The 25,662-nt window shown below is 39.5% G+C and overlaps 1 protein-coding gene across 10 annotated transcripts in view; it reads left to right on the top strand.

Annotated features, from left to right (window-relative positions):
• The window catches only part of RHOBTB1 (Rho related BTB domain containing 1), a 53,971-nt gene that overhangs the window by 11,106 nt on the left and 17,203 nt on the right, over positions 1-25,662 (top strand). For 3 of the 10 annotated variants that reach the window (XR_006177434.1, XM_042863312.1, XM_042863313.1), the window contains 4 exons: positions 3,094-3,170; positions 3,616-3,729; positions 15,403-15,604; positions 15,984-16,087. Coding sequence is in view for 9 of the 10 variants with exons in the window: in XM_042863312.1 (XP_042719246.1) it covers positions 15,413-15,604; positions 15,984-16,087 (296 nt within the window). In the remaining variant the exon portion in view is untranslated. Of the gene's footprint in view, positions 1-3,093; positions 3,171-3,615; positions 3,730-5,785; positions 5,850-6,107; positions 6,127-15,402; positions 15,605-15,983; positions 16,088-25,662 lie in introns of those variants that run through there. The other 7 variants (XM_042863316.1, XM_042863315.1, XM_042863318.1 and 4 more) reach the window with 5 other exon arrangements.

Here is a 25,662-nt window from a genome sequence, read left to right as displayed (position 1 = left end):
AGGATCTAGAAGCAGGCAATGTAACCAAGGCAAGCCGTTGCAAATGTTTTATCTTTAAAAAAATAGTTCCCTATTTCATACAAAACTGAGCTATGCAACAAATTCCTAATATTGCCTTGTCTTCTCTGGGTTGTGAATTCAGCAAGCTGTAACTCTTCCACTTCTTCCCTTGGGAGACTATTATATAAGCATTCAGCTGTTCCTCTTGTTGTCCTTATTAACATGAAATGTTATTTTGCTTAATTCTATCTTCATAGGCCTAACTTTGCAAACTGGGACAACTCACATGAATCCAGTCCTTTTAAAGACCAAACTATGCGGCCTGTGCAGAAGAACAAGGCAGTATTAAAGGCAGTAATAGAATTTTGCAAGGTTTTATGGGACTCTGACAGCAGAACTGACACCTACCTGAGTCAGCGGAGCGCTCTTCCAGAAATTCAGACTTAGCCACATTCTGGGCTGCGCTGGGAAGAGCGTAGCAAGGAGGTCAATGAAGTGATTATTCCCTTCATCTCAGGCATTTGTGAAGCTGCAGCTGAAGTAAAGTTGCTAGGGGCCTGAAAAGCCAGATGTACAGGGAGAGACTGAAGGAGCTATGTTTATCTGGAGAAGAAGAGAAGGCTAAGAGGGAATGTACTTAGTACCTTCAGGTATCTAACAAAGAGCTGTTGGGAAACAACTAGACTCTTCTCAAAGCTTCACGGCAAAAGGACTACGCAAAATATATGCACATATTAAGCATTTTATCTCTCTCCATTAGGGAAAAACGGTGTAGAAATACTATTCGCACAGCAAACAATTGTTGCTATATCTCATTTGTAGAATGTCTCAGTATATTCTCATGCATGACAGGCTTCTAAAGGAATAAACGTCTTGCACTGCGTTTAGCATTCAGTGAATAACTGGAAAGAAATAAATGCAAATGTCTGTAATGCATACAATGAATATACAATTGCATAAGTTACATCTCCATCTCTGAGAACTGTGGCAGAATTGGGTGGGTACTATGAAAAGGGATGCAGCTGACCTATTTGATTTCCTTTATATCACAATTGGCCGAGAACAGATGTTGAGATTGTGACGTAGAAGCACCTTATCTCAAACTCTTAAATTCTGTCCTTATTAGACAAAAAAAAAATCACATTGCTAAAGGACTGCAAACAATATGTAATAGTTTTGAAAAGAAGGCCAGTTGTGAATGCGTATGCATTTGACATGGGAATTGTATAGTTCTGAGTGCAAACCCATTAACACACACACACACACACAAAAAAAAAAAAAAAAAAAAAGACAGGAAATGACTTGAATTTAGTTCAATTTTAATTTTATTTTAATACACATTTATGTAGTTTTTCCAGTGTATTTTTTCTCTTTATGAATTTTTATGGGTAAAATCTAATGGAGCATATGCCAATCCATAACAAAAGTAGTTACAAGTGATTTTGATATAGCCACATAATTAAAACCTCTAAGCCTAGTTGTAGGGGAAGAGTAGACTTCAGTGATGGGAGCTGGGTAATTCTGGTATTTTAATTCACATGCTGCCAGCTGGCTGAGACTACGAATCCTACATACAGAATCTGCCATCCTCCCATTGTAATTGATGCACCATGTCTCCTTATTTTGGTTGTACGTCGTTCATTCATGTTCTTTTTTATTATTGAAGGCAGGTTTCAAAGATTGTACCTTCTGTCCCTGTGGTGCTACAAGATGCAATGTACAGTCCATATCCATACAAGATAATTGAACCTACTTTGTTTTTCTGAATTCATTGTAAAATTAATATTTATTTTGGCTAACAGCTTTTTAATCTCAACGTGCTCTTAAGAGCTTTTCTAATACTAAGATCCCCTGCATTCAGGGGTAAAGGAGGGAGAACTCCAGTTTATCCTGTGCTACTGACTTTGATTCTTGCACTGCCTCGGGCTGCCTGTATGATATCAGATCTGCTTTAGAATCACAGAATCATTCATGTTGGAAAAGACTTCTAAGATCATCCAGTCCAACTGTCCACCTACCAGCAGTGCTGCCCACTAAGCCATGTCTCAAAGTGCCACATACATCTACCCTTTCCTTAAATATTTCCAGAGACAATGACTTCACCACCTCTCTGAGCAGCCTGTGCCAGTGCCTGACCACTCTTTCAGAGAAGAAATTTTTCCCAATATCTATCTTGAACCTCCCCTGGTACAACACAAGGCCATTCTCTCTTGTGTGGTTACCTGGGAGCAGAATCAAGTCCTGTAGCTGTTTATGCTGACTGTTTGTAAGCTTATGTAATTTGTTTTAGGAAACTGTCATTGTACTTGGATGTTACTGCCAAAAATGGCAGAAGTAATTTCAGTTGTTCTGGATGAAGACCTTGACGAGCAGTTCTGAATTGGTAGAAAGTTCTCTAAGGAGTTGTCCTAACAATACATGTTGGAGGAGCCTCTGAAGATAAACCAAATTACCAGAGCCAGGAGCAAAGTTGTTTCTAACTTTGGTTATGGTTTATGCACAGCTAATGTTCTCTCATGATGCTTTTAATCACTAGAGAAACATATTCTCAACAAACAAAAGGTCAATTTAGCCCCAGAGTAGTGTATAAGATGTTGGAACATACAGGAATGTACCCTTACATTTTCACTTCCAAATATATTTTGTGATTTAGTAATGCTAAAATTGTTCTGTATAGAATTCTCTACGGGTGTGAATGCAATTTTTATTCTTTCTTTTTTTATGAAGTTATTCTCTAAATTTTGGTGCTGGTGTTAGCAGCACATAATGGAAATGCAGTGATGGAACATACTTGGCAGCACATAATCATGTTTTGGAGAGCTGCATGGACATGGCAGTCCAGACTCTAGTTAAATGCTAGCCATGGTCCAGTGCCACATCCTTTGGGATTGCTTGTAGAAATTTTGTTTATTTCCTTCTCCCTCTTGCTATTATCCATCTCCTGAAAATAGTCAAAAAAGAAAAATCCAAGCTGGCTACTTGGAATGCTTACACATCTAATTGAGTAAAGCTTTAACACTCGTACATTTTTAATGCTTATGCTAACTCAGGGGAAACACTTAGAGTTTATTACTATCCTTTCTTGTATCAAAGCCTAGAAACTGCCAGTTGCTGTACACTGTTGGAGATGCATTCCAGCCACTTCTGAAGGTACATCACTCAAGTTTATGGTCAGTACTCCACTGTTCATTTAAATGCTTTGAAAAATGTAAATACTGATGATTATGTGATGTTAAGATTGTAAGATATGTCCTGGGTTTTTATTTTGTACTTCATTGGAGAAGATGCAATCTGGACTCTATAAGAAGTCATACACTTGAGAAGGAAAGGTAGTGAATGACAAAAGTTGCTTTAGATAGTCATTAAAGTGGAAACTTCTTAGTAGCTTGCAGCTATTTCCACAGCTGCAGAAACCTTCAGGCTTTGCATACCCTTTGATGACAGTAAAAAAAAAAAAAAAAAGGGAAACCTTTCTTTGAGCCCATCAGATGCAAAGCCCTACTTCTTCCCACTCCTTTTTCACCACCTAACTAATCTCCATCATTGCTGGATTCTGTTGTTTTTACTGTTGTGCACTAAAACTAATACTTTTTCCCTCTTCCTTTATGCCTATAGGACAACTCTGTGTGACGCTTGCAAGTGGAGATAATGTTATTTTTATTGCAGTCTGGATGCTTCTTGAGTCATTATCAGAACAAGTCTGGTTGCTTTGCAGCAGTTTTCTCCCAGGTAACACTAACTTACCTGTTAGAACCACAACAAGATTCTCTGCAGTAGTGGTACAGCAGGTGTCTTTAATAGGGACATGTGTTATAACTTTGTAGTTTGTCTTCAATAAGTGTTTGGACTGTAAAACAAAAGTGACCATAGAGAATTAAGGTTTGCCATACCAAAAGAGCAAGATTAATACCCTCTGTATCACCTAGCCACTTTTTGTCGCCCTGCTTTGCCCAGCCCCTAAGTTAAGTGGGATGAACCTGGGCCTTATTGTTTCCTGGAATGCTGTGTCCTGGAAATGAGTGAACACACAGGGGTTTTTGTTCTTACATAGAGTAAAACAATTTAAAGACAATCAGTAGAGAAGATGTAGCTCATAGAATCACAGAATCGCTCAGGTTGGAAAAGACGTTAAAGATCATCGAGTCCAACCACAACCCAACCATACTACCCTAACTCTAACAACCCTTTGCTAAATCATCTCCCTGAGCACCACATCCAAATGGTTTTTAAACACATCCAGGGATGGTGACTCAACCACCTCCCTGGGGGGACTATTCCACTGCTTAACAACCCTTTCAAGTTTTTCCTTATATCCAACCTAAACTTACCCTGGCACAACTTGAGGCCATTTCCTCTCATCCTGTCACCTGTCACCAGTGAGAAGAGACCAACCCCACTCTCGCTGTAAGCACCTTTCAGATATTGGAAGTGAGCAATAAGGTCTCCCCCCAGCCTCCTCCTCTTCTCAGACTGAGCAGCCCCAGTTCCTTCAGTCACTCCTCATAGGGCATATTCTCCAAGCCTTTCACAAGTCTTGTTGCCCTTCTTCAATGTCCTTTCTGTATGCAGACCAAGAAACTTTCAAAAAAAAAAAAAAAAAAGAAAGAAAAAGAAAAAGTCATGCTTAATATTTGCAATGACAGGAATTGTTCTCCTGTGCTTAATTGCCTCTGGTGAAGTGCAAACTGTAATTTTTCTTGACGTAGCTGTGCTCAACTGAAAAGTGTTGTGGTCTGACCTGGCTAATGTGAGTTTGGCTTCTGGGCATTTTTAAAATGGTTGACTGTAAGCAGAGTGCAGTTGGATACCGTTAGTGTGTTGTTGGTACCGGTCACTGTAGTTTGGAGGAGGTGCTCTTTGAATAACATTATAACATGTTTTCCAAAAGATGACTGTGTTATTGCTGGCAGACTGTGAGCTGTGTGGCCTGCTGTAAGTGAACGATTTCTTTTTGAGTCACAGCTGCGTCAGAAGAGTCCCTCAGCCACAGCCATTGTGCCTGTTCCCTTTCCTGTGCTGAAGAGTTAATTGCATTTTATTGACATCAAGCGGTAAAGAGTCTGTGAGCAGTGTTTGTAGCAGGCAGCCTGCTCTGGAATTGAGCTCTTTTACCAGGTACAGGGCTTGGGCCATTGCTACCAGATAAAAAACTCCCAGGGCAGAAGTGTCAACTCGGAGAAGGGGGTTTTATGGTTTTAATTTTGCACCTGTTTCAAATACTAATGAAAAAGGACAGAAGTCACATGCCTGCACAAAGCATGTGCACCTTATTTAGGGGACCATCCAGTGGGGCCTTCAAGACCGTTGCACCGCGGTGTGCGGTATTCGCGGAGTGCGTGTGCGTATGTGTGCGCGCATCCCTTCCTTTCGCTGGGCTGTAGGTGCGTGCGGAGCTCCGCAGCGGCAGGGCAGGCAGAGGCAGGGAGCGGCGCACAGCTGGCTGCTGGCTGCTGGCTGCTGGCACGCCGGGTTCTGGCGCAGAAGCGGCTCACGACACTGCCGCCGCCCCTTTACGCGCGGCCCCGGTTTCATGAATGAAATCCAATCGCCGCGCTATAAATAGACCGCGGGGCCGCAGACGTCACAGCGCGCGGCTCTCACCGGCCCCGCCGCAGCCGCCACCGCCGCCCGAGCGTCCGTGTCAGCGCCCCGGGCCGGGCGGGCACAGCACCACCGGCGGCATGCTGCCTCCGTGCCGAGTCGGGCCGGCGCCCGGCCTCGCACCCCCGCTCTAAGGAGCGGCGGGAAGAGGCGCAGCGCCTGCTGCTTCCCCGTCCCATGTCCCGCCGGGGGGCCGGTCCCGCTGCGTGCGCCCCGGCTGCTGGCTGCCGGGCATCTCGCTATCCCGGGTAGGTCCCCCGTCGCCCGGGCGCGATCGGGCTGCGGCAGCGGGGCCGGGTCGGGCCGGTGCCCCGGCTAGCAGAGCTCCGCGCGGTCCCTGTCCCCGCAGGTGCGCTCTCCCCTCCCCCGAGGTGAGAGAGAGCCGAGTCCTTGATGAAGCCGATCTCTCTCGCTTCCTCTAACAGCGAGGCCACGAGGTGCAAGACAAAAATAGATGATGCGTATGAGAAGCAGAAACCTCCTGGTGCTTGGCACTTCTGAGTGTCATTTACTAAAAACCTGAAGGTTTGGAAAGATTTCTTTCTCTTTATTTCCCCCTTCTTTTCTCCTGCTTTGTCTGTGGAATCTGTTGTGGGTTGCTGTGACGACAGCAGGAGACTGATGTGTGGGGCTCGCAGCACACAGATTATCAAGTGTCTGTCGGCTTGGACCTGTCTGAGGACTACGGAAAGGGGCTGCAAAGGGAAACGGGAGTAGACATTGCTTTGTTAAGTCAACCTTCAGTGGATATTGTGGCATCCGGTGCCTGGGGTGAAAGGAAGCTGGTCGCTGACAGACTGAGCTGGACTAGTGAGAGAGCTCGGGATTGCCTTCTGCTGGTCAAAGCACTATGCAGGCTACTAACGATATACTTGTTTAACAATGGTGATAACAATTTTAAAAAGCCCTTGAAGCTCTACATATGGTCACAGTGTGAGCAAGGAAGTGATGCCAGAATATTCTCAATGACTTTGTTCATCCTCAGTTTGTGTACTATTTCAGGACACACAGCTGACACAAAGCCAAATGTTCAGCTTGAGCTGTAAGAGAAGCTGGGGTGGAAATTACTTTGTTCAGTGTGTTCAATGGGAGTTCTTAAGCCAGCACTATTTCCAGGCAAAAATTATGTGCGTGGGGAGGAAAACACTGCTGTTACAACCTACAGACATAGAGTTGCTGTTTGACTGTTAGTGTAAGTAACAACTGAATGGGATCTATCTGTATACAGACTGTACTTCAGGATCACAGTGTATGGAAACAGAGCACCTTAATTTCTCTTAAACTATTTACCAAGGCCCTCTCTCAGTAAGTTATGTTTCTCTTTTATGCACTTTGGATTTGTATGCCTGATGTTATGTATCAGGTCTGTGATGTATCCATTCACAGAAAAAAATAACTTGATGAGCTGAATATTTTATACAGGATTCTTTATCTTAGATACATTGTACTTACAGAGCATAAGATCTGGGACATGCTCAGATGTGTAGAGGTATTTTTATCCAAGAAGAAATAAACATCAGTTTTAACTCTGGACAGCTTTCTAAATCTCCTGCCCTTTTAAAACTACCGAGCTTCACAAATACTGTAGAGTATTATACTGAGAGGAAGAGCTCATCGTTTGACCAGTAAATCCCAATGTTTGACTCTTTGCTAATAGATTTTGTTCACTGGAGAAATCCTTAAGTCCTGCATCCAGATGTTGCTCTGTGCTGATGGACCTGAAAGGACAGAGAAGCCTTGAATTCGGAAAGGAAAGGAGCAACAGGTGTTTGACATGTCCTTTCCTTGCTCCCGCCTGTTCTGCCAGAAGAGTACACAAATGCTGTAGAGAGTATATGCCTTGGACTTGCTCCCAAGCAGAGCACTTTAGAGAAGGAAAAGTAATGCTGAACAATCGTTGTTGCGTACAGCAGTTGCAGCACTCACAGCAAGGCATCACTGAGACTGAGAAGCTAGTCACATCAGTGTGAAAGCACCCTTGGATCATTCTTTGAGTTTACCTAAAAAAGCTCAAAACCTTGTGCTGGGAGTGGATGGTGGTACAGTGTGGAGGCTGGAATTGGTGCAGCCTGGGGTACCTGTGGTGAGAGTTGCACCCTTTCTTACTGGGGGTAGGCTTGTGAAATTAAACTGCAGGCTCCCTTTGGTTTCCATCTAATACCTTTCTATTTTTTTTCTTTCTCATCTTCTCTGACATAAAAGATACAATATAGCAATTTCTGTCTTCTTTAAAAAAAAAAAAAAAGAAAAGAAATTCTATATGGCAACTACATGTTACAATTCAACTTCATATATACTTCTTCCTATCACAGTTCAGTGAGCATCATGGGATTTGCATTTGAGATATAAATTCAGAACTTGATCCAGGATCTGAAAGTAGCATTTATCTAAAGTCTTCTATCTGACAAAATTTACTTTTCTAGTCAGTGTTTAGGTGTGTGTGTGTATACACAGGGAGAGAGAGAGGGAGAGTCATCTAGAGATGTAATGCACCTGTTACAGGTTCCTTGTAGCAATCATATGTGAGAGTGAATAAAATCACAAAAAAAAAATCTTTCCAAAACGTCACTGATTAACAAAATGTATGAGAAGAGTCACCTAAAGTTTGAGGAACGAGAACCTGATTCTGTCTTTTGGAAGGAAAAAATCACAGGAAGTGATTTCTGGGACAGCCTCCTGTGCTAGAAAGTCACCAACATCTTTAGAATGTTTTTCTTTGTAGTTCTAGCAAAACAGGATAAATGCTTCCCCACAGAAATGTACAGAAGTTGGGAGAATGTCTTTCTTTTGGGTTGGCTATTTTGTTGTTTTTTCCTCATTTTTCCCAGTTGGGAGTACTGCTCAGAGTAACATACCAAAGGGAGCATACAGTGTCAGCACCTGTCCTTATAGTGGCTAAAATCAGTAATAACCTTAATACGGTATCTGTAGTTTAATGCTCTTAACTACATAAAATTAGGGATTTCATGGTGTTTATTATCACAAAACCCAGTAATGCTGAATCAGGCTTGTTCGGTGGCGCTTCTCCCTTTCATCCCAAGTTTTATATTTTATCCCAGGTACTCTTGAGCATTGCAGCCACTGAGTATTCAGCTGCAGCTTTGCCTCAAATACTGATCCAAACACTGAATAAGGAGATAAGGCATCTGATGCTTCATGTGTATTAATGGGTCAAGTGGTGTGTCAGCATGGTATCTGCAGATGAAAATGTTGGTGCCGAGGACCCAGTGTCCATGCAGCACATGTTTCAGGGACAACAGGGGTTGCTTCAGATTACCTTTCATCTGGTGGGAACTGAATGTTTACTTGTTAGTGGGGGTAACTTAACTTCCACTTAAGATTAACCTGAAATGAATTCAGTTTGTGCACTCTGTGGCTGCTCCTGATGTAAATCAAGGCATAATAAGTGACAGTGCCTGGGATATTTGCTTCAAGAATGTTTTCTTGTCTGAACTAAAATGCTAGTGGTGGTGCACCCTTAATCTGCTACTGAAACACCATCTTTTGCTGCACGAGGAGGAATAGTCTAGGGATTTAGTGCACAGCAATATTTTGTATGTGGCTGCTCTATGGGATAACAGCTTTTTGGTGGTGGTTACCACCTGGTCCAAATGGGTATTGTCTGCTCTTCAGTTATTCAGTTCTCATACACTTTTAGTCACATCAGCTGCAGCTGACTTCAATTTGTACTGTTATGCCATATTACACAGGATGCACAGCAAGGCTAGAGGTTGCACACTGCCTAGTCCCCTACATCTGCTGCTGTAATCTCTGGTAAAGGGTAAGAGCAGTCAGTTGGAGCTAGCTATATCCTGAATCCTGACAGAACACATTTGCAAAACTATATGAGAGCCATAAATCAATAATGTACAACCTATCCCCTCTTTACAGGGTTCCACAGGGTTCCACAGCATATTTTCATCCCAGATATCTGCCTTCTGCAATGGCTAAATGTCCTTCACCTGCTGTATGGATTAATTTCTAGAGAGATGATCTCTTCACAGAGGATATTTCAATGTATGTAACAGGTCAAAGTAATACGTAATCTGCTCAGACTAATCAGCTTGTTGACTTTGCACTTCAGGTCTTCCAGAACCTTTTAGAAGACTGACATAGTTCAAGTCTGATGCTGAGCTTCGCATTTGGTTCTGTATTGTCTCCAAATGTCTGTGAGTGTAGCACACAGACAGGTCCTTTGTGAACTGCACATTTTGGGAGTCTCAAGAATATCACTGTTTTTAGGTTATCCAAGGAAGTGCTTAAAAGATGTTGTGCTATCACAAAAGTAGCCACAATAGGTTTGATAAAGGGCCCTAATCTGCATTCAGCCCTCAATTTCTTAATCCCACATCAGTTTGTTCTTTTTCAGTCTTTTCCTAGTTCACCTTCAGGGTAAGTTGACAGAACTTCAAATAACGGAACAGGGCAATGCTTCATCATCCTGGATGAGAATAATGGCCCCTGGTGACCTAGTTATCTGATCTCAGCTCGAATCTTGTTACCCTTTGTCACCATTTGCTTCCCTGATGCTGAAGTGGTTTTCTTGTGTTTGCCTTAGCAGTTGCTCCTTTGGTCCACCTGCAATTTAGTAATAGCCCAAATGTTTATACCTTGTTTTGTGATAACCTTTCAACAGCTGGTACAGGGTTTCTTGTACTTCGTACCGTGTTGTGATTTTACTAATATACTTGATGAGGCCCTAACCTCCTTACTAAAACCTAGACACAAACCATCCTTTTTGCCCACTACGCTTTCCCCAAATCAGAGCTGTTTGATGTTAATGGATTTACCACCTTTCTGCTGGCCTGACTTTTCGAATAATTCCCACTCAAACTATCCACATTATGTGGTGTGGATTTCAGTGTCTCTTCCCATTAGATTCCTGTAGTAATTGTGATCATGTAGTTTTGATTGGCCACCTATTTATGTAAAGGCCTTTCTGTTTTGCACATTTGGTTAGTTAACTTCAGCCAGGTTGGAATTACTGATTTTTGTTTTTCCCATGGAATAAAAAACTTTATGGAATAGTCAAGGTCCTGACATGCTGTCATTTTGAGACTTCAGCTTAAGGGCTTGCTCTTAATGTGAGAGCTAAGTAACATGCTTGCTTGTCTTCAGATGCTGTCTCAGTCTTATTGGACGTGCTTAAGCACTGAGATAAGAAGTAAACATCTGCGGAGTCACTCTATAATCACTGATTACTGCAGATAGTTTTGGTGATTTATCTGTGATGTTTTGCTGAAAACAGCTGACGATTAGCAGCTGTTCTTCCAATCTTGTCTGTGTTTTGTGTGAGTTAAATGATGATGTAAAACATCTAGATATTTCAAAGTGGGCAGTTAGCTGCATAGGTAGTGAGATCCATATGGGTGGATTCTTGATCCCACATAGGATTTTATAGATGTGGCAGGGGACATACAGGGAACTTGCTAATGGATTTGGATCATCATCCCCTTTCTTTCCAGCAGAGAAAAGTGCAGTTATAGTTTTAAATATATTAAACTATATTTGTAAATCAAGACAGGTTCACGATTAAGGCCTGGTTAGATTTTGTGTATAAGTATACTTTAAATTTATGCTTAGAGAGAGAGGAGCTGATGTGTGTCTGTTGTGTCCCAGTACAACAGCTGATCAACTATTGTATTATAGGTAGCCTCCATCTATAGATCTTCTGGAAAATTTCCCTAGGAAACAGCATTTCTTTACTGAGGCTAACTGGCCAGAAGGACCTGTTTTCCATAACAACCACAACTGTATTTTAGCGATAAAAACAAGTGGCTCAACAGTGAGAAATATTAAACAAAAAAAAATTAAGCACCTCTCAGCAATTTGAGTGAAGCAACAGAGGAAGCAATTAGTGTCTGTAACATCTGCAAGACATGGTTCAGTGCAGTAACATTACATTTCTTTGGAAATAAATCAGCTTTGTTTAGAATAGTTCTTTCCTGCTAATGAAGTTAGTTAACTTAATGGTTTATTAAATGGTTTTATCTCAGATTCTGAGTCTGCTCACATCTGCTGATTTTTTGCTGCCTCTGTCTCCCATGATACACAAATAATCACACGTGACAATGTAAAAACAGAAACATCCTGAGCAGTTTTGGTGAACCTATGTTATTCTTGTGGGTGTCCTTCATTTCCATCCATCTTCTCATCTTTCTTTAGAACTAGATTAAGGAGGGAAATCTTACACTGCTTTCTGTGTTGGAAACATCTGATGGTTCCCCCTGTAGGTTTCTCAGTGCTCCTCATTTGCTGATCTTTCAATTTTTCTGTGTCTTTTTTGCCAGCATCCTCTCTGAGACCAGTCACACTTCCAGTAACTTTCCTCTTACCTTCTCTCGTTTTCGTTTGTTGGTAAACAAAAGTACTGCAGGTTGTAGGTCGGTTTTGACTAGTGTTTCATTGGTCCTGGAATGTTATGCTGTTTTTTCTTAAGCTGCATGTAAGCTGGATTGCTCTTGTCTAACCAGTTTTGTTTTAGCTCCAGTTGGTTTTCTCAGATGCTACCAGCTAAAGAGCTCACTTTAGATTTATTTAAGTTTTGCAAATACATGTTTAGCATTTTTATCAGGATGGTTATATAATAGGTTTAACATAAACCTAACTTAGAGGATATCTTAAAAACACAACAAACCAAACTGACCGTGGCTGTATCCTTAAGGTCTTGTACATACTCGTATGTATGTCCTATGTACATACTCCTAATGGTCTATGACCATCCCTGTATCTCCAAAAGGTTTTAGCCACATTTACAAGCATTTAATGCACACATTTTGGAAACTGTTTACACTGTTACTGTCAGTTTTTGTTTGAGCTGTCTAAATATCTGGCCAGGCTTATTTCTGTTAGCTTCCTCAGAGTCTTTTCCTGTTTTCTGTTTTCTGTTCTCCTTTTGAAAACTACTTAACAATATTAAAGTGATCTGCATTTTCAGTATAGAGATACTCCATATCTACTGGAGTGGTTTTAAGAGCTTTTCTTAGCAGAGCCACAAAGCTTTAGCATTGTTTTTATTCCCAGTTTATTTTAATCTCTGTCCTGTGTGCTATTGAGTCATGCTAAAAATATCTTCATTAGACTGCCATTGATCTCCAGCAGAGCATACAGGCACACTGTGTCTGAATTCTAGGATAACTTTGCTTTTATTGAATAAGTATATCAAAAATAATAATAATTTTTAAAAAAAACTCATTTTTAAATTTCATTTTTGTGTGTTTCTTTTCTAGGATTCTCAAATAAGTGCATTGATTTCTCTTGTTATCTTTATTAAGGTTTTCCTATTTTAAACTTGCTTTTCCAGCTCAGTGCTTAATCCATATTTTGTGCCAAACTGTAGTGTAATTTTGCTGAACTACAGTTTCAGAATTCTTGAAAAAATTTAAAATCAGATTCTTACAAAAAGCTAATTGGAACAACAGCATTTTAATGGAATATTGGGTTAGAGGAAAAATTGTTTGGGCACCACTCTGCTTGGTAGTTTAAAACCAACCAGACACGCTGGCTAGCCATGTGCCTTCATTTTGTTTTCCAGCCTTGTAAACACATTCCATCTGTGATGTCTAGTCCATGCATGAATAAAATATGAAGCAATTTAATACCACATAATGTGTTGGGGGTTATTCTCTATTCTCAGATGTGAAATGAAACTATTTTAGATTGCATATTGAAATCTCTTGGGTTTTTTTTGCTACTCGTTCAGGGCCCTGGCTTTCAGGCAGTAGTGTACAAATAATGTCCTTTTCTGTAATGTGGAAAACACCACATTATTTTTTTATTGGTCTTTTGTTTATATTGTAGCTGTATACTTGGAAGGGGTGGATGAAAGGAAAAAAGTTATCTCTCATTCTGGCTTTCTTATACTTGGATTCATGGTGATCATAGAAAACTCATGGTCCATCCCAGGCATCAGCCTCGTGAGAGCTTGCATGCAGCGAGCAGAGGTGGTTGGATGGCAGAAGTAATTGGAAAGTCTCTGTAGTCCTTTAGCCCATGGCTATTCACCTTTCACAACTCAAATGAAAGGATAAAGGAGGTATCTTAATAGCTTTCATTCCTTAGCAGCTAAAACCTCTGTGGCAACACAGCATGCTATCACAAGGCCATTACATTTTACATTAAGTAAATACTGCACATGTATGCTTGAAACCACACGATCTGCTCTAGAGTTTATGGGTCTGTGTTGCAGACTAGTGTAGGACAACTCTCTAAAATGTATTCTTACATGCTGGTCAGTGCTGTGGCTTTTCCTGTAGCGTTCAGTGTCTATGAAAACATATTGTAGTGACACAGCAGTGGGATAAACTCACTCTTGTACAGCTGTCAGTGCGATCTCTAATTCCTCACAGCCACATAAATACAGATTAAAATAACCGTGTCATGGCCATTACATAGTTTCTTTTGCAGTCTGTGCTCAAAATTTACAATCTTTGGATAACATTTAGTCCTAACGCTGACTTTTGTTTGTCTGTTTACTTCAGTTAAAGTAATGAGACATATTAAAATTAGTGTTTGATTCCAAATTACTAAATGTGATTTTTCTTAAATCAACATAGTGCCTCTGACACAATGAAGAATGACCATCGGAACAGCTTGTATCTCATATTTTCAGTACCCTAATAGTTAATATATGTGCTATATTTAGGAGCAAATGAGATACAAGTATTAAAAAAGCTGTTGAAACAAAGGCACGCAGTAATTTATCTGTTGTACTTTTTCTTCTCAGGAAAAAAAGGACATCATCACTCCAGATGGTGGTCTGTATTTTGTCAGTTAAGCTGCTGTAGGTTTTGTTGCTGAAATAGCTGTTAGGCAGGTCTTTCTGAACATGTTTGTGCCTTGTACTTTTCCTCTGCCTTGACTACATTCCCCAGCAAAGACCAGATTGCTGAAGAGAGGTGATCAGACATTGGAAAATGAAAAACTATGATCCTGCATCCCTTTATTAGTGAATGACAGACTTCTGTAGAAAATGGGCAAGGTTAAGTTTAGTCTTTCAAATATCTTTCTGTTCCACCTTATATTCATACCCAGGTGTTTAATCAATAAATTGCCAAAGAATATGTAAGTAAATACTATCAGTAATACCTTTCAGAATCAGGATTGTATCTTCAAAAATCTCATTCTCTTTACTTTTCAGCATCATGTTAAAAAGTTTATTGGTATATGTGAGCACATTTGGAAGTTTCTGCAGGGCTGTTTGGTTTCATTAGACTACCTGATCTTTACAAACTTCCTTGGAAAATTATGAGTATGTAATATGTGCAGGCAGTAATAGGAGCCATGGTTTGTAGAGAACAGTCTCTGGAGCTGTCTTACAAAGTCTGTTTTATTGTGTGCATAAAACTAAAACCATCTGTGTGACTTGGTCTTAGCAGTATTGTTTGGAGAGCCCTAAATCAAATCCCGAATGGGCAAGATTAGAGAAGGCAAGTTTATACTAGAACCTTTCAGGTTGAACCCACTGATGTCCAGTCTTTTCTCCTTCTTAGCATAAAAAGTATTAGCAAGAGGTAAGTTTGTGCTAGCTGTCCTTGTTTCACCAAGATCTGGCTTCTGCAAACAGGCTTTGTTTACAGAAACTGAAGTGAAAATAGCATGTGAACAACATAAACTGACTGCGGTCAAAATAGTCCTGCATTTGCATAACTGTGCAGTATTTAAAGGATACTTTGGTACAGCTACAGACATTTCCTTGAGGCTTCAGTCTTTCTCAGACATCTTTGAAGAAGTAGAAGGGTCTGGTTCTAAATAACATTATTTGTACTGTGGCAGAAAACAATTTTAACTGTCTTGTTACAGTTTTTGGTAAATGGACATTGACATGGACTACGAAAGACCCAACGTTGAAACTATCAAGTGTGTGGTGGTTGGAGATAATGCAGTGGGGAAGACTCGTCTAATTTGTGCAAGAGCTTGCAATACAACCTTGACTCAGTATCAGCTGCTGGCAACTCATGTACCAACAGTCTGGGCCATTGATCAGTACCGTGTCTGCCAAGAGGTAAGGACTGCAGGTTTACAGAATAGAGAGTGCATGCTTTGAGGTTGCACTAATATTTACTGGCTAGCCTTTCCCTGTCAAAATGTAACAGTGCACTCAGATATATTGCATGCATGGTTTCTGCTGCAGCCATGGTCTGGAAAGCAAGGAGGGCTGTCATGTCCCTGAGTCTGTCATTCCAAAGTGTGTTGGTTTGTTTGTGTTTTAATTAAAACTATTTTGAGAAGATTAATATATTGCTTGTGTTTTATGAAATATACAATTCACTGAAAGCCACATGATGGACTCTTGATGTACTATGTTTTGAATCTCCTTACAAGGCAAATTAGAAATGTACTCATTTGATGGAGAAAAAGAACATAAGTTGTGCTCTGTTTAGGTTCTTGAACGCTCACGAGATGTTGTGGATGAAGTGAGTGTTTCTCTCAGGCTGTGGGATACGTTTGGGGACCACCACAAAGACAGGCGCTTTGCTTACGGAAGGTAAGTTGATCCAGGCTAAACTTTAAATAGTACTTGTAGTAAAATTTAGAGCATAAACGTTTGCAAATCTTGATTTTTGAAAAGCAAGGACTTACAAATAATCAAGGGTATTCCTATTCCTGCCTACTGGAAAGAGGATTATATACCAGAAGGATTAAAAAGAGATAAATATTTTAAAAGCTGTGTAGTTTTACTACACAACATTTCCTTGAAATGCCTGCTAAGCTCTGTCAACAAATGTCCCATTTCAATTTTTAAAGAACATTCCCAAAAATGAGATCGTGGTTTTACAAAATTGAACATTGGTATTCCCTGCCTGATCAAGCAGCATATGATGTAATTGCCTACTTAACGCTGAAAGAACAAGCAGAGATACTGGAAACCATTATTAGCATTCATTGGAATATTTCTTGTAACAAAACCTGCCATGTTGATTGGACAGCTCACATGAAATGGACAGCTCACACCGAATGAGCAGAGCCCATTCCACGAAAGGTGAGGTACTTCTGTATGGAAATATAATGACAGCAGACTACCTCTATGGAGCAGATGTTTAGCTCCATAGAAGAAGATGGGGTCTGAATAGTTTTTTCCATAACTAACGAGGAACAACTAACAAGTAACTAACAAGAACAAGGTCTCAATCCTCACATATTTTCTCTCCTTCTCTAACTTTTTTTTTTTTTTTTTTAATGTCTGGTTGTACCCCTTAAGTTGTATAGTGTCTGTCCTATCTTCAAATTACATTTTGCCAAAACATATTTACTTTTCCTTCACTACATGATGAAACGAGCACCTTTGGGAGATGATGGTTTTATCTTCATCCCTCAGAATCACTGCAGAAGGGTTCTGTGGTTGAATTCAGTTGTTAAATTTTCAAAGTATAAAACTATATAGCAGTTGGGACAAACTATTCTTTGCATACAGCCCTATGTTAGTAGTGTGCTTTCATGAATTAGCTTGAATTTTGTTTGTGTCAGGAGCTAAGGTGCAGCACCACAGCAATACATAGGGATAGAACGTGTACCATTTGTCAATAAGGTCTGTGTGTGATTTCTAGGTTAGTGCTGATTTAATACTCAGTGCTGCTCCAGTATGTGAGTAGATACTGTTTTAACATTTGGCACATATGGAACCTACTTTGATAAATTTAGATGTAACTTAATGATTCCTCTGAATGTTCCTCTTCGGTGTGGCCTCCTGATATTCTGCAACAGATACTGTGCCACTGAGAAGATTACTAGAGATTAAGAGAACAAAATCAGGCATGTTCTGAACTCTGATCCACTGTTTGCTGACAGGATGGGAGAGGGGAAAAACAGCATACTTATTGTCTAATCCTGCAAACACCAAGGAAGACATGAATAAATGAAGATCTTATAGGATTAATCATACGAACACAGGCATTCATATGTGATGGTAGCAGAACCGAGTACATGTAGAGTCAGGTTTGTTATACCTGGTCAACTTCAAAAGGCTGTTCTAAAAACTTACTGTGCCATTAGTGGTTTATCTTCTGCAAGTCTTGTAATACAGTAAATCACTGGAAACTCTCTTATAATTTTGGTTCTAAAGTTTCCCAGTCGTAAACAATGATCAAGGACTTGAAAAATATATATGCATACCAGTGTTGTAAGTCAGTTGTTTAACATTTTATCTATTTTAGCATTTCTAAACGTTTAACCATTCAAAAAAATATTGAATATTCATGTTTATAGGAATTCATTTTAAATAGCACACATTGAGCCACAGTCTACTCATAGCAGAGTGGAATCTTTCAGCAAACAGTTTATATTGAACTGCTCAAGTCTACACCTAGAGGTACTCTGTCAGACTGTCTGAAAGGTTCTTTAATGAGATATTCCTTCAATTCCCTACAAAACCATTTTATGCATGTGCTCCTTGTGCAAGGGAAGGTTTATTTCAGCCGAGCACTCAACCAAGACCTCTAATTGTTCTAAACATGGTGTAACAAGAACCAGCAGGTCGTTAATTCACTTGCTGCACGTTGGAAAAGATTGTTCCATACAGTTTTGCAACATGTTACATAAATAGATATGCTATAAATGACAGGGCAAACAGTTAAGAGGACTTGCAGCAAAGATAAATCCTTCTTAATTCTTTATTTTTCAGATAGAAACATTAAAGAAGATTGGCAAAAGGAGTGTTTTTCAACTATTTTTGTGTGTGTGAGAGAGGAAGAAATAAACATATTTCAATACCACTGAGGATGGAATGGTTAATATTTATAGCGTCATCCTTTAAAATGAAAGTGTGGGGAGTGAGATCAGTCTGTGCTCTACTGTGTGGTGTTTAGTATAGTAATCACAATCCTACAGGAGCTTTGGGAAACAGATCCTGGCAGATTACAGGAGGAAAGGGAGGTTGCAATGATTTACCAGTGTCCTTGGGAGGCACAAAACTGCGTGTTTAAAGACAAGAAAACATCTTTATTTACACTTCTTTCAGTTTTCAGGATAGCTATCCTTCTGACAATCTGATTTTGAATACGTGTCAACTTGTTGCTATGTTCAAATTAATTCAAAACAGGAAAAAGATTGGCTTGCACTCTTTTTCCCTCATGTAAACATATTCCAACACAGTTTGATTAATAACCTACAAAGTTTTTTGATATATGCAGCTCTAGTATGTGTAAACACAAGCACAGAGCTCATTTGTGAAATCAAGAGTTAATTCAGCCTTTATCAAATATTTGTTCTCAATACTACGAGTGTAGTTTGTCAGCTAATGTAGCCAGGATGATTTATTTACTTGCAACTTAAGTATGAGCTGTAGACCAAACAAAATCTGTTCATACAGCTTGGGCAGCAAATGGCTTTTTTCTCATGACTTACAAATGTGAATGAGCCATTCTGTGAAACTACTGACAGAGCTTCTTAAAATATGTTCATAGTATTACCTCTGTTCTGAATGGACTTCATAATCTTTGTGGGTATTGTATATACACAGAGGTACACATGCATTCATCTTTTCCTCTGTGGTTACAGGTTTCTTAACACGTTACTTCCATGTAGTTGAATCCATAGAAACACACATTTAGATCACTGCTGAAATGAGTCCATGAGAAAAGGTGTTTATCACCAATAGTTGAAGATTTTTGCCAATCTGTTTAAGGGTTCTTTAGTTTTCTGGGTATTGTTGCTGCTGTTTTTTGGTTTTCATAAAAAGCAGCGATGATAGTGTTTCTCTAACAACAAAGCCCAGGTAGCTTTGACGTAAAATGTTATTTGCATTCAGGAAACTTGACAAGATTAGAGTGAAGTGGGTGTCTTCATTGTGTGCAACTGTGCACACAGATTAGTTAGATCAATTAGATCATCTGTTACTTGCTGTCTGTGCCAAAGTTGGGAATGGCAGCAGCTCCTCTGCTTTGTTCAGAGGAGTAAGATTTCAGAAATGTTTTGAAAAAGCCCACACTTTTCTCAGGACAAGGAATTCTGCTATTTTTATATTAGAGCAATGGTCCTACTTGCACATACCTTTTACTGGTCTTTTACTGGCAAGGGCTGGAGGGAGACTGCAGAGATGCATCTTTGCAGTAGTAGCACTTAGAAGAGTTTTTTGCTCTGCTGACAAAGAGTCAGCTGGTGGAGAATCCACTTGTTTCCAGACATGTATTTTTTTTTGCTTTAACTGCTTACTTTTGGAGTGTTTAGCTGCCACAAAAAAAAAATGACGTGCTGTATCTTCGTCTTCATTGACCAACATTTTGAGCCGTTCCTGTAGTTTACAGTGGCTATTCAGGTTCTTCATCAAGTAGTTCTGAAGTCCTGTAAAAAAATTTTGATATTTGATGCAAAATATTTTTTCTTTTGAGTTGGTCACCCCCAAGAAACACTATAATAAGTAGAGTTTCATAGATCACTTTCTCAAGAGATTTTCTTTTGATATGGAGTATATACGCACTATTTTTTTTTCATTGCGTACACTCACATTTCAGGCTTTTCCTCTCAATCAACATGTAAGTATTTGCTTTATGTACTTAAAGCAGTAAAATCAGTGCAGATCTATTACTTGTCTTTTCTGCATGCTGCCATGGCTCCATACTGTGAATAGAAAGAGCTTGGAATTGTGGTTAGGAGTCCTTCTTTCCTTAAAAGGATGTGTACCTAATAAACAGTGGTGTCTGAGGCTCTGTTTGACATACAGTAGAGAAAAACCTCTAATGTTTCAAAGTTTTCAAGTCACTCCTTGACTGGAGTGAAAAAGTATGTATCTAATATTATTTGCTGTATTACATAGCTTTCTTTTTTTTCCTTGTTCTCATAAATCACTGTCTGGGGGAGGGAATGGGAAGAAAGTGTTTGGGCTCTATCCTAAGGACTGCAGTGCAAAAGGAAAATCTTTCAGAAGTGCTGAACTTGATAACTGACTGCAGAAATGTAGATCTCTGTGAATTATTTCTTTGTGCATATCTACTAGGTAGAGCTCTACTTTAAAGTTCTTAGTCTGAATTTCCTTATGCGTATATCAGGATACAGAAACCACTTGCACAACCACGTATAAATATTTTAAGTGGATTTCACTTACCAATAACTTCTTGAAATCAACTTGCAAGTTTAAACTTCCTGACAACTGTTATTGTTTTTTTTAAGTAATAAATGATTTTGGTGACAGCCCAAAAAAAGCAAAAAAAAAAAAGTATTTTTTCTCTCCAGATAATGAAGGTCTGTCTAGCATGTTAATGTTCAGTTTTCTTGTCTTGCATGACTTCAGAAGTTACTCTCATAGTGGATGCAAACCAGACCCTGTAACTCTGTCCTCTGCTCTAGACTTTTGCCTCTCTTTGTCCTTTCCACTGTTGCCTTTCATTAGCACTTATAAAAAATCATCATTTATAGGAATGTTAGGATCTAGCTTTGGATCTTCATTTTTGTGTTTGCTTTCTATACTTACATCCATTCCCTACCTTTAGGGTCTTTTTTCTTTCTAAATTTCATTGGTTCAAATGGTATTTCAGCAAAATCTCTTCTTACCTCCCTCAGACTTGTTTTTTTTTCTAACGGAGCAGTAGTTCCTGGTATTTTTTAAGAGGATGGTGTGGGAGTAAATAAGAGGTTCATTTGTTCTTGCTTTTATTTTGCTGCAGTTTCCTTGACAAATAGCATGTAGTTCTAATCTGCAAGCTGCCTACTTACAGAAAATACAGTAGAAAATAACAAAATAAGGGTGCAAATCTCATCTTTCCCTCTGTCTGTTTTGTTCATTGTTTTGTGAGTTTATATTATTTCATCTTCCATCCAAAGGCAGCATTCAGTTCACAAAAACATTACTAGCTAAATCCTCTTTAGTCCCTTTTTTATTTCTGGCTGTTTTTCTTTTTTCCATCCTTTTTTATGGTATCGCTGGCTTTTTTTTTTTTTCCACCCTTCTCCCTTGATTTGGTGTTCAAGCTGTGTGTCTTACTTTGATAAACATTGATTTTGCAAATTAAGAATTTCTGACTCCAATTAACTATCTCTATAATTCTATTTATCATGGAATTTTTATTCCCCTGTTAGGAATGAAGTAATCTATATCTCTGCTCCTGTGGATGTGCTTAGTATATATTTTGGATGTGTAAAGTACAAACATACTGTATTCCAAGGAGAACTGTACTGAGTTGAAACTGGCAAAGTTTGGCCCAGAATACTACCAAGGCAGTTTGCAGACAGCCTGTTTCATCTGCAGATTTCTGTGTGGCACTAAGATGGTATTCTTTTTATGCAAATGATGAACCAGACTTATGGGTAAATTTACTTCTTATAGCCAACAGTAAAATGAACCAAATCCCCAGGCTTTCTAAGAAGTACTTTAAATTAAAAATAAAACTGCTTTCCCCGTTTCATTGTTGCAGGCCACTTCACCATTCTTTTTAGCACTACTGCTGCACAGACATTTGAACACTAAGAACAGCTCTTGCAGGTTTCTGCTGTGGAGGATATGGTATCTTAATTCTTAATGATACTGAAACACTTCTTGCCATTCATTGCACATGCACCACTACTTTTTCCATGAGTACCTCAAAGGAAATAGAGATTTTTTAAACGCTTACAGTTAAGAATGATGTATTATTTGTAAACAATGTATGGGAAAATCTTCCACTTTTGAACCACAACCTTGAAATACACAGCTTTCCTAGAGCTAGCTTTATCATCTTCTTATGACTTTTGTTTCTAACTAAAAATGATGTTACAGAAATTGTAGCAATAGATCTGCATACTACTCATCACAAAATGGGAATATATTTCAGGGCATTTTGACAGTTTTGCTCATTACACCAGTATTTAAGAAGCTTCGCTGCTGTCGGTAAAGTATAGAACTAATTGATTCTCCTGCTCACGTCCAGGGCATTGTGTGGTCTTGCCCTGCCTTACCTGGATACCTTCAGTTCTTCACGTGCTAGGCACCCCCCACATCTGTTTTGAGTGTGTGCACGTAAGTCCTGTTTTTTCAGGTCATTTTGTTATTCTCATGGGTCACTTAATGAATTTCTTCTCATTTCATGTGATGGCTGCCACTGCACTTAGTAAAAACTGAGTTCTATTGAAAACATATTATCAGTCCTGCTTATAGCTGTCTGCATAATTAAAAGTTAATTTAATTTAAATTAAAAAGTGTTTTTTTGTTTTTGTTTTGGTTCTTTTTGCAGCTCTGTGAGATGCATGAATGACAAAATGTTGTATAATCAAGTGAATCTCTCTCTTCAAAGGATTGATGGGGAGATACAGCAGGATTTTGTTGTGCCATAAATGAGATTCTGGATTTAATTTGTAGTCTTCTACAGCCTGAATCTACTGTGTTTGCAGCTGATGTGTGCAGTCGGGCTGTCCTACAATCTGTTCATTCATGTGGCTGAAAGCCTATGCAATGTCCAATTCTGTCTCAAATCGGATACATTTAACTGTGGCACGGTCCTCTGAGGAACTCCAAGGCAAAATTATGGGACATGTAGAGAAAAAAAAAAAAATGAGGGCAGAAGGAGCAAAAGCAAAACAACATTTTCTTGATAAATCAACCTGTAAAGATTAGCTGTTAAGGTAAAATCAAAAGAGTCTAGCTGTTTGAATGAACCTCTGCAATAGAGCTTGCTCTTTAAAATTCTAAGAATGGATTCCCTTTTTTTGAACTTGTATCTTCGCAGAGAATGCTAATATCTAGATACAGGGGGGAAAAAATGTAGTCTGTTCTTAAAGTTTCCTTTGAATGAATAGGTGTAACAGCCTTCTTGTCAAACAAAATATAACTTGTCTATCCTTAAAGTGATTCTGTGAGATTTGTCTCTTGAATCTCAATTAAGCTCTCTAAAACAAATGCATACTTCTAACTTGTCTTCTAGGGAGACAAAAAGATAGCATTGCAGTACAGTTCAGCCTTTCTCCCGCCTTCTTGCCTACTCCTTCCATTTACTTCTGGATCAGATGCATCTCCTCTTCACATTCTGTATTCCTCAGCTTTATTTCTTCCCTTTTCCAAACCAGACAGTATTACTCCATGACTGCGTGACGATGACGATACCCCATAACTGTAACCAGCAGTTCTTGAATGCAGCAGTTTTTCCCACTATCTTGTAAATTACAAACTACACAGAACTTCTTCATAGGTAATGCAGCATATACGCATTTCAGAAAGCACCCTGTTTCTTTAATGAGCCATAAATCCACATTAGAGTATCTGCAGCCATCACCATAGTTTATGACTCTAGTTTCCAACTACAAAATGATAAACTTTTAAGCACACTTGCCATAGAATTTATGAGATGCCATTTAATATCGCTGTTTCCTTGAAATTTTATCTAAAATAAAAGTATTAGTTAAGATGAAACTATGTAGTAGTTTGTCACTGAGAGATGGCTCAGCAGCGTGATGTGCAGCTGTATCTGCAGTGCACCTCATTACACAGTTCAGGAATATACACAGCATGTAAGCAGATGAGTCTTCAAAAATCCCAGTCCCAAACCAGTTGAATACTCCATTATAGAAAGCAGCCTTCTGTAAAAAACATTACTTTATCTGTTGCTTCTAACAGCTCTTTCAGAAAGGCTTGTCACATGGCTAATATACTGCCTTTTCTCCCCCACCTTGGGAGTTTCTGATAGTAGCAATTGCTGAGAAACTTCAGATGGGTGCAGTAGTTACCTGTACCTTGAATGCTGCCAGACCATGCGGCTGCTAATTTAAAACTTTCTTATCATTTTGCTGTACTACTTGCTTTTCTGCAATGACTTCCACTGCTGTCTCTACATCTGATAAAGTTCGTATCTCAGACACTAGGAGCTCCCATGTACATGTCCCATGTAGCAGCACACCATGTACTAATTCCTGTCACAGATGTGGTTCTCCAGAGGCTTTTTTTTTCATTCTCTGAAGTTTAAAAGGGGTAGCTGCTTTCATGAAAAGTTCTTATCCATGTTCAAACGTGTACTACTGAATGCATTGAAGCAATACTTATGTTTGTGTGCATCTCAGAATGTTTATGACCTACTTTCTTTGTCCATAGAAGTCTCCTATAAGTTGTCTATAGCTATGTTTAGAGCAAGCTGGGCACACATCAGATGTAAATGTTTTGCAGTAAGAATTATTTCCCCAACCACAGGTCTGCACTGGGTCTGGTCTGCTGAGTGATTTGGGGCTGTCCTGGCCAAGGAAACAGGTCATCCCTGGCTTGTCTCGGCAGCCCAGCTCTGGCCATCCCAGCACTGGGCAGTACAAGTGCTGGGGGCAGCTGTTGTCATCTCCTGTCTAGGAGCTCCTGCAGAGTTCTCTTTACTTCTGGTTTGCAGAGATGTGTATCCTGTGGTTTGTAGAGTCAGGAGGGTTGAGTACTCATGGCTGCAATTACTTGGCTTAGGTGTCAGTTTCTGAAAATCACAAGACAGACTGTTCAGTTATAGTTGGAGCTGGCCTGACAGCCAACATTTCCTGCTCTGGCAATTCTGATCATCTTAAATTAAGCAATTGAGCAGATCAGAATACGTCTAACAGATTTTTCACTGTAGCTACACACTGATTCCTCCTTCCTGGAATCTAAGCAAATTTTTCTCCTGGATCTAGGTTTTATTCTTATGTGACCTTGAATAGAGCAAACTTAAATTTGATTTGTATTTGCTTCAGTTACATAGAAGAACCGTGTTTTGGCTACTTACCTCTCCCTATTTAGCAGATAACATTCCAATTTGAAAAGGGCTTGTCTCTAAATATGACAGATGTGTTGTAGTTTATATGAGGTACAGATCTGGAGCTGGTGCATTTCTCCTGTGTGAGTTATGCTCGCAGCAGTACCTGCACTGTTGCAGCTATTTTTAGAAGCAGTCCCGCTGGGTATGTCTGTGCCCTCGCTGTAATGTAGAAAGCAGCAGTACTGAGGAGGTATTCCATTATTTAGAAGGCAAACGCTAAGATTCATTGTTCCTTCTGTATCTTTTATGCGAACTACGGACACAGCATATTGTGCTAAATTAACGAGTAACAGAACTGAGGTAGACATAGTATTGCAGAGGTTATTCTGCTGTCAGCTCTGTATTAGCAAGTTCCCTCTACCACCCCAGATGTCCCTTTCCCCCAGTCTTTTCTTAG

The sequence above is a fragment of the Lagopus leucura genome, unplaced genomic scaffold (genome assembly GCF_019238085.1).
Source record: "Lagopus leucura isolate 7727_CA_CO unplaced genomic scaffold, USGS_WTPT01 Super-Scaffold_739, whole genome shotgun sequence".
Lineage (NCBI taxonomy): Eukaryota > Metazoa > Chordata > Aves > Galliformes > Phasianidae > Lagopus > Lagopus leucura.
Note: the sequence above shows the minus strand (reverse complement) of the source record. Positions and strands in the feature narration are given on the sequence as shown.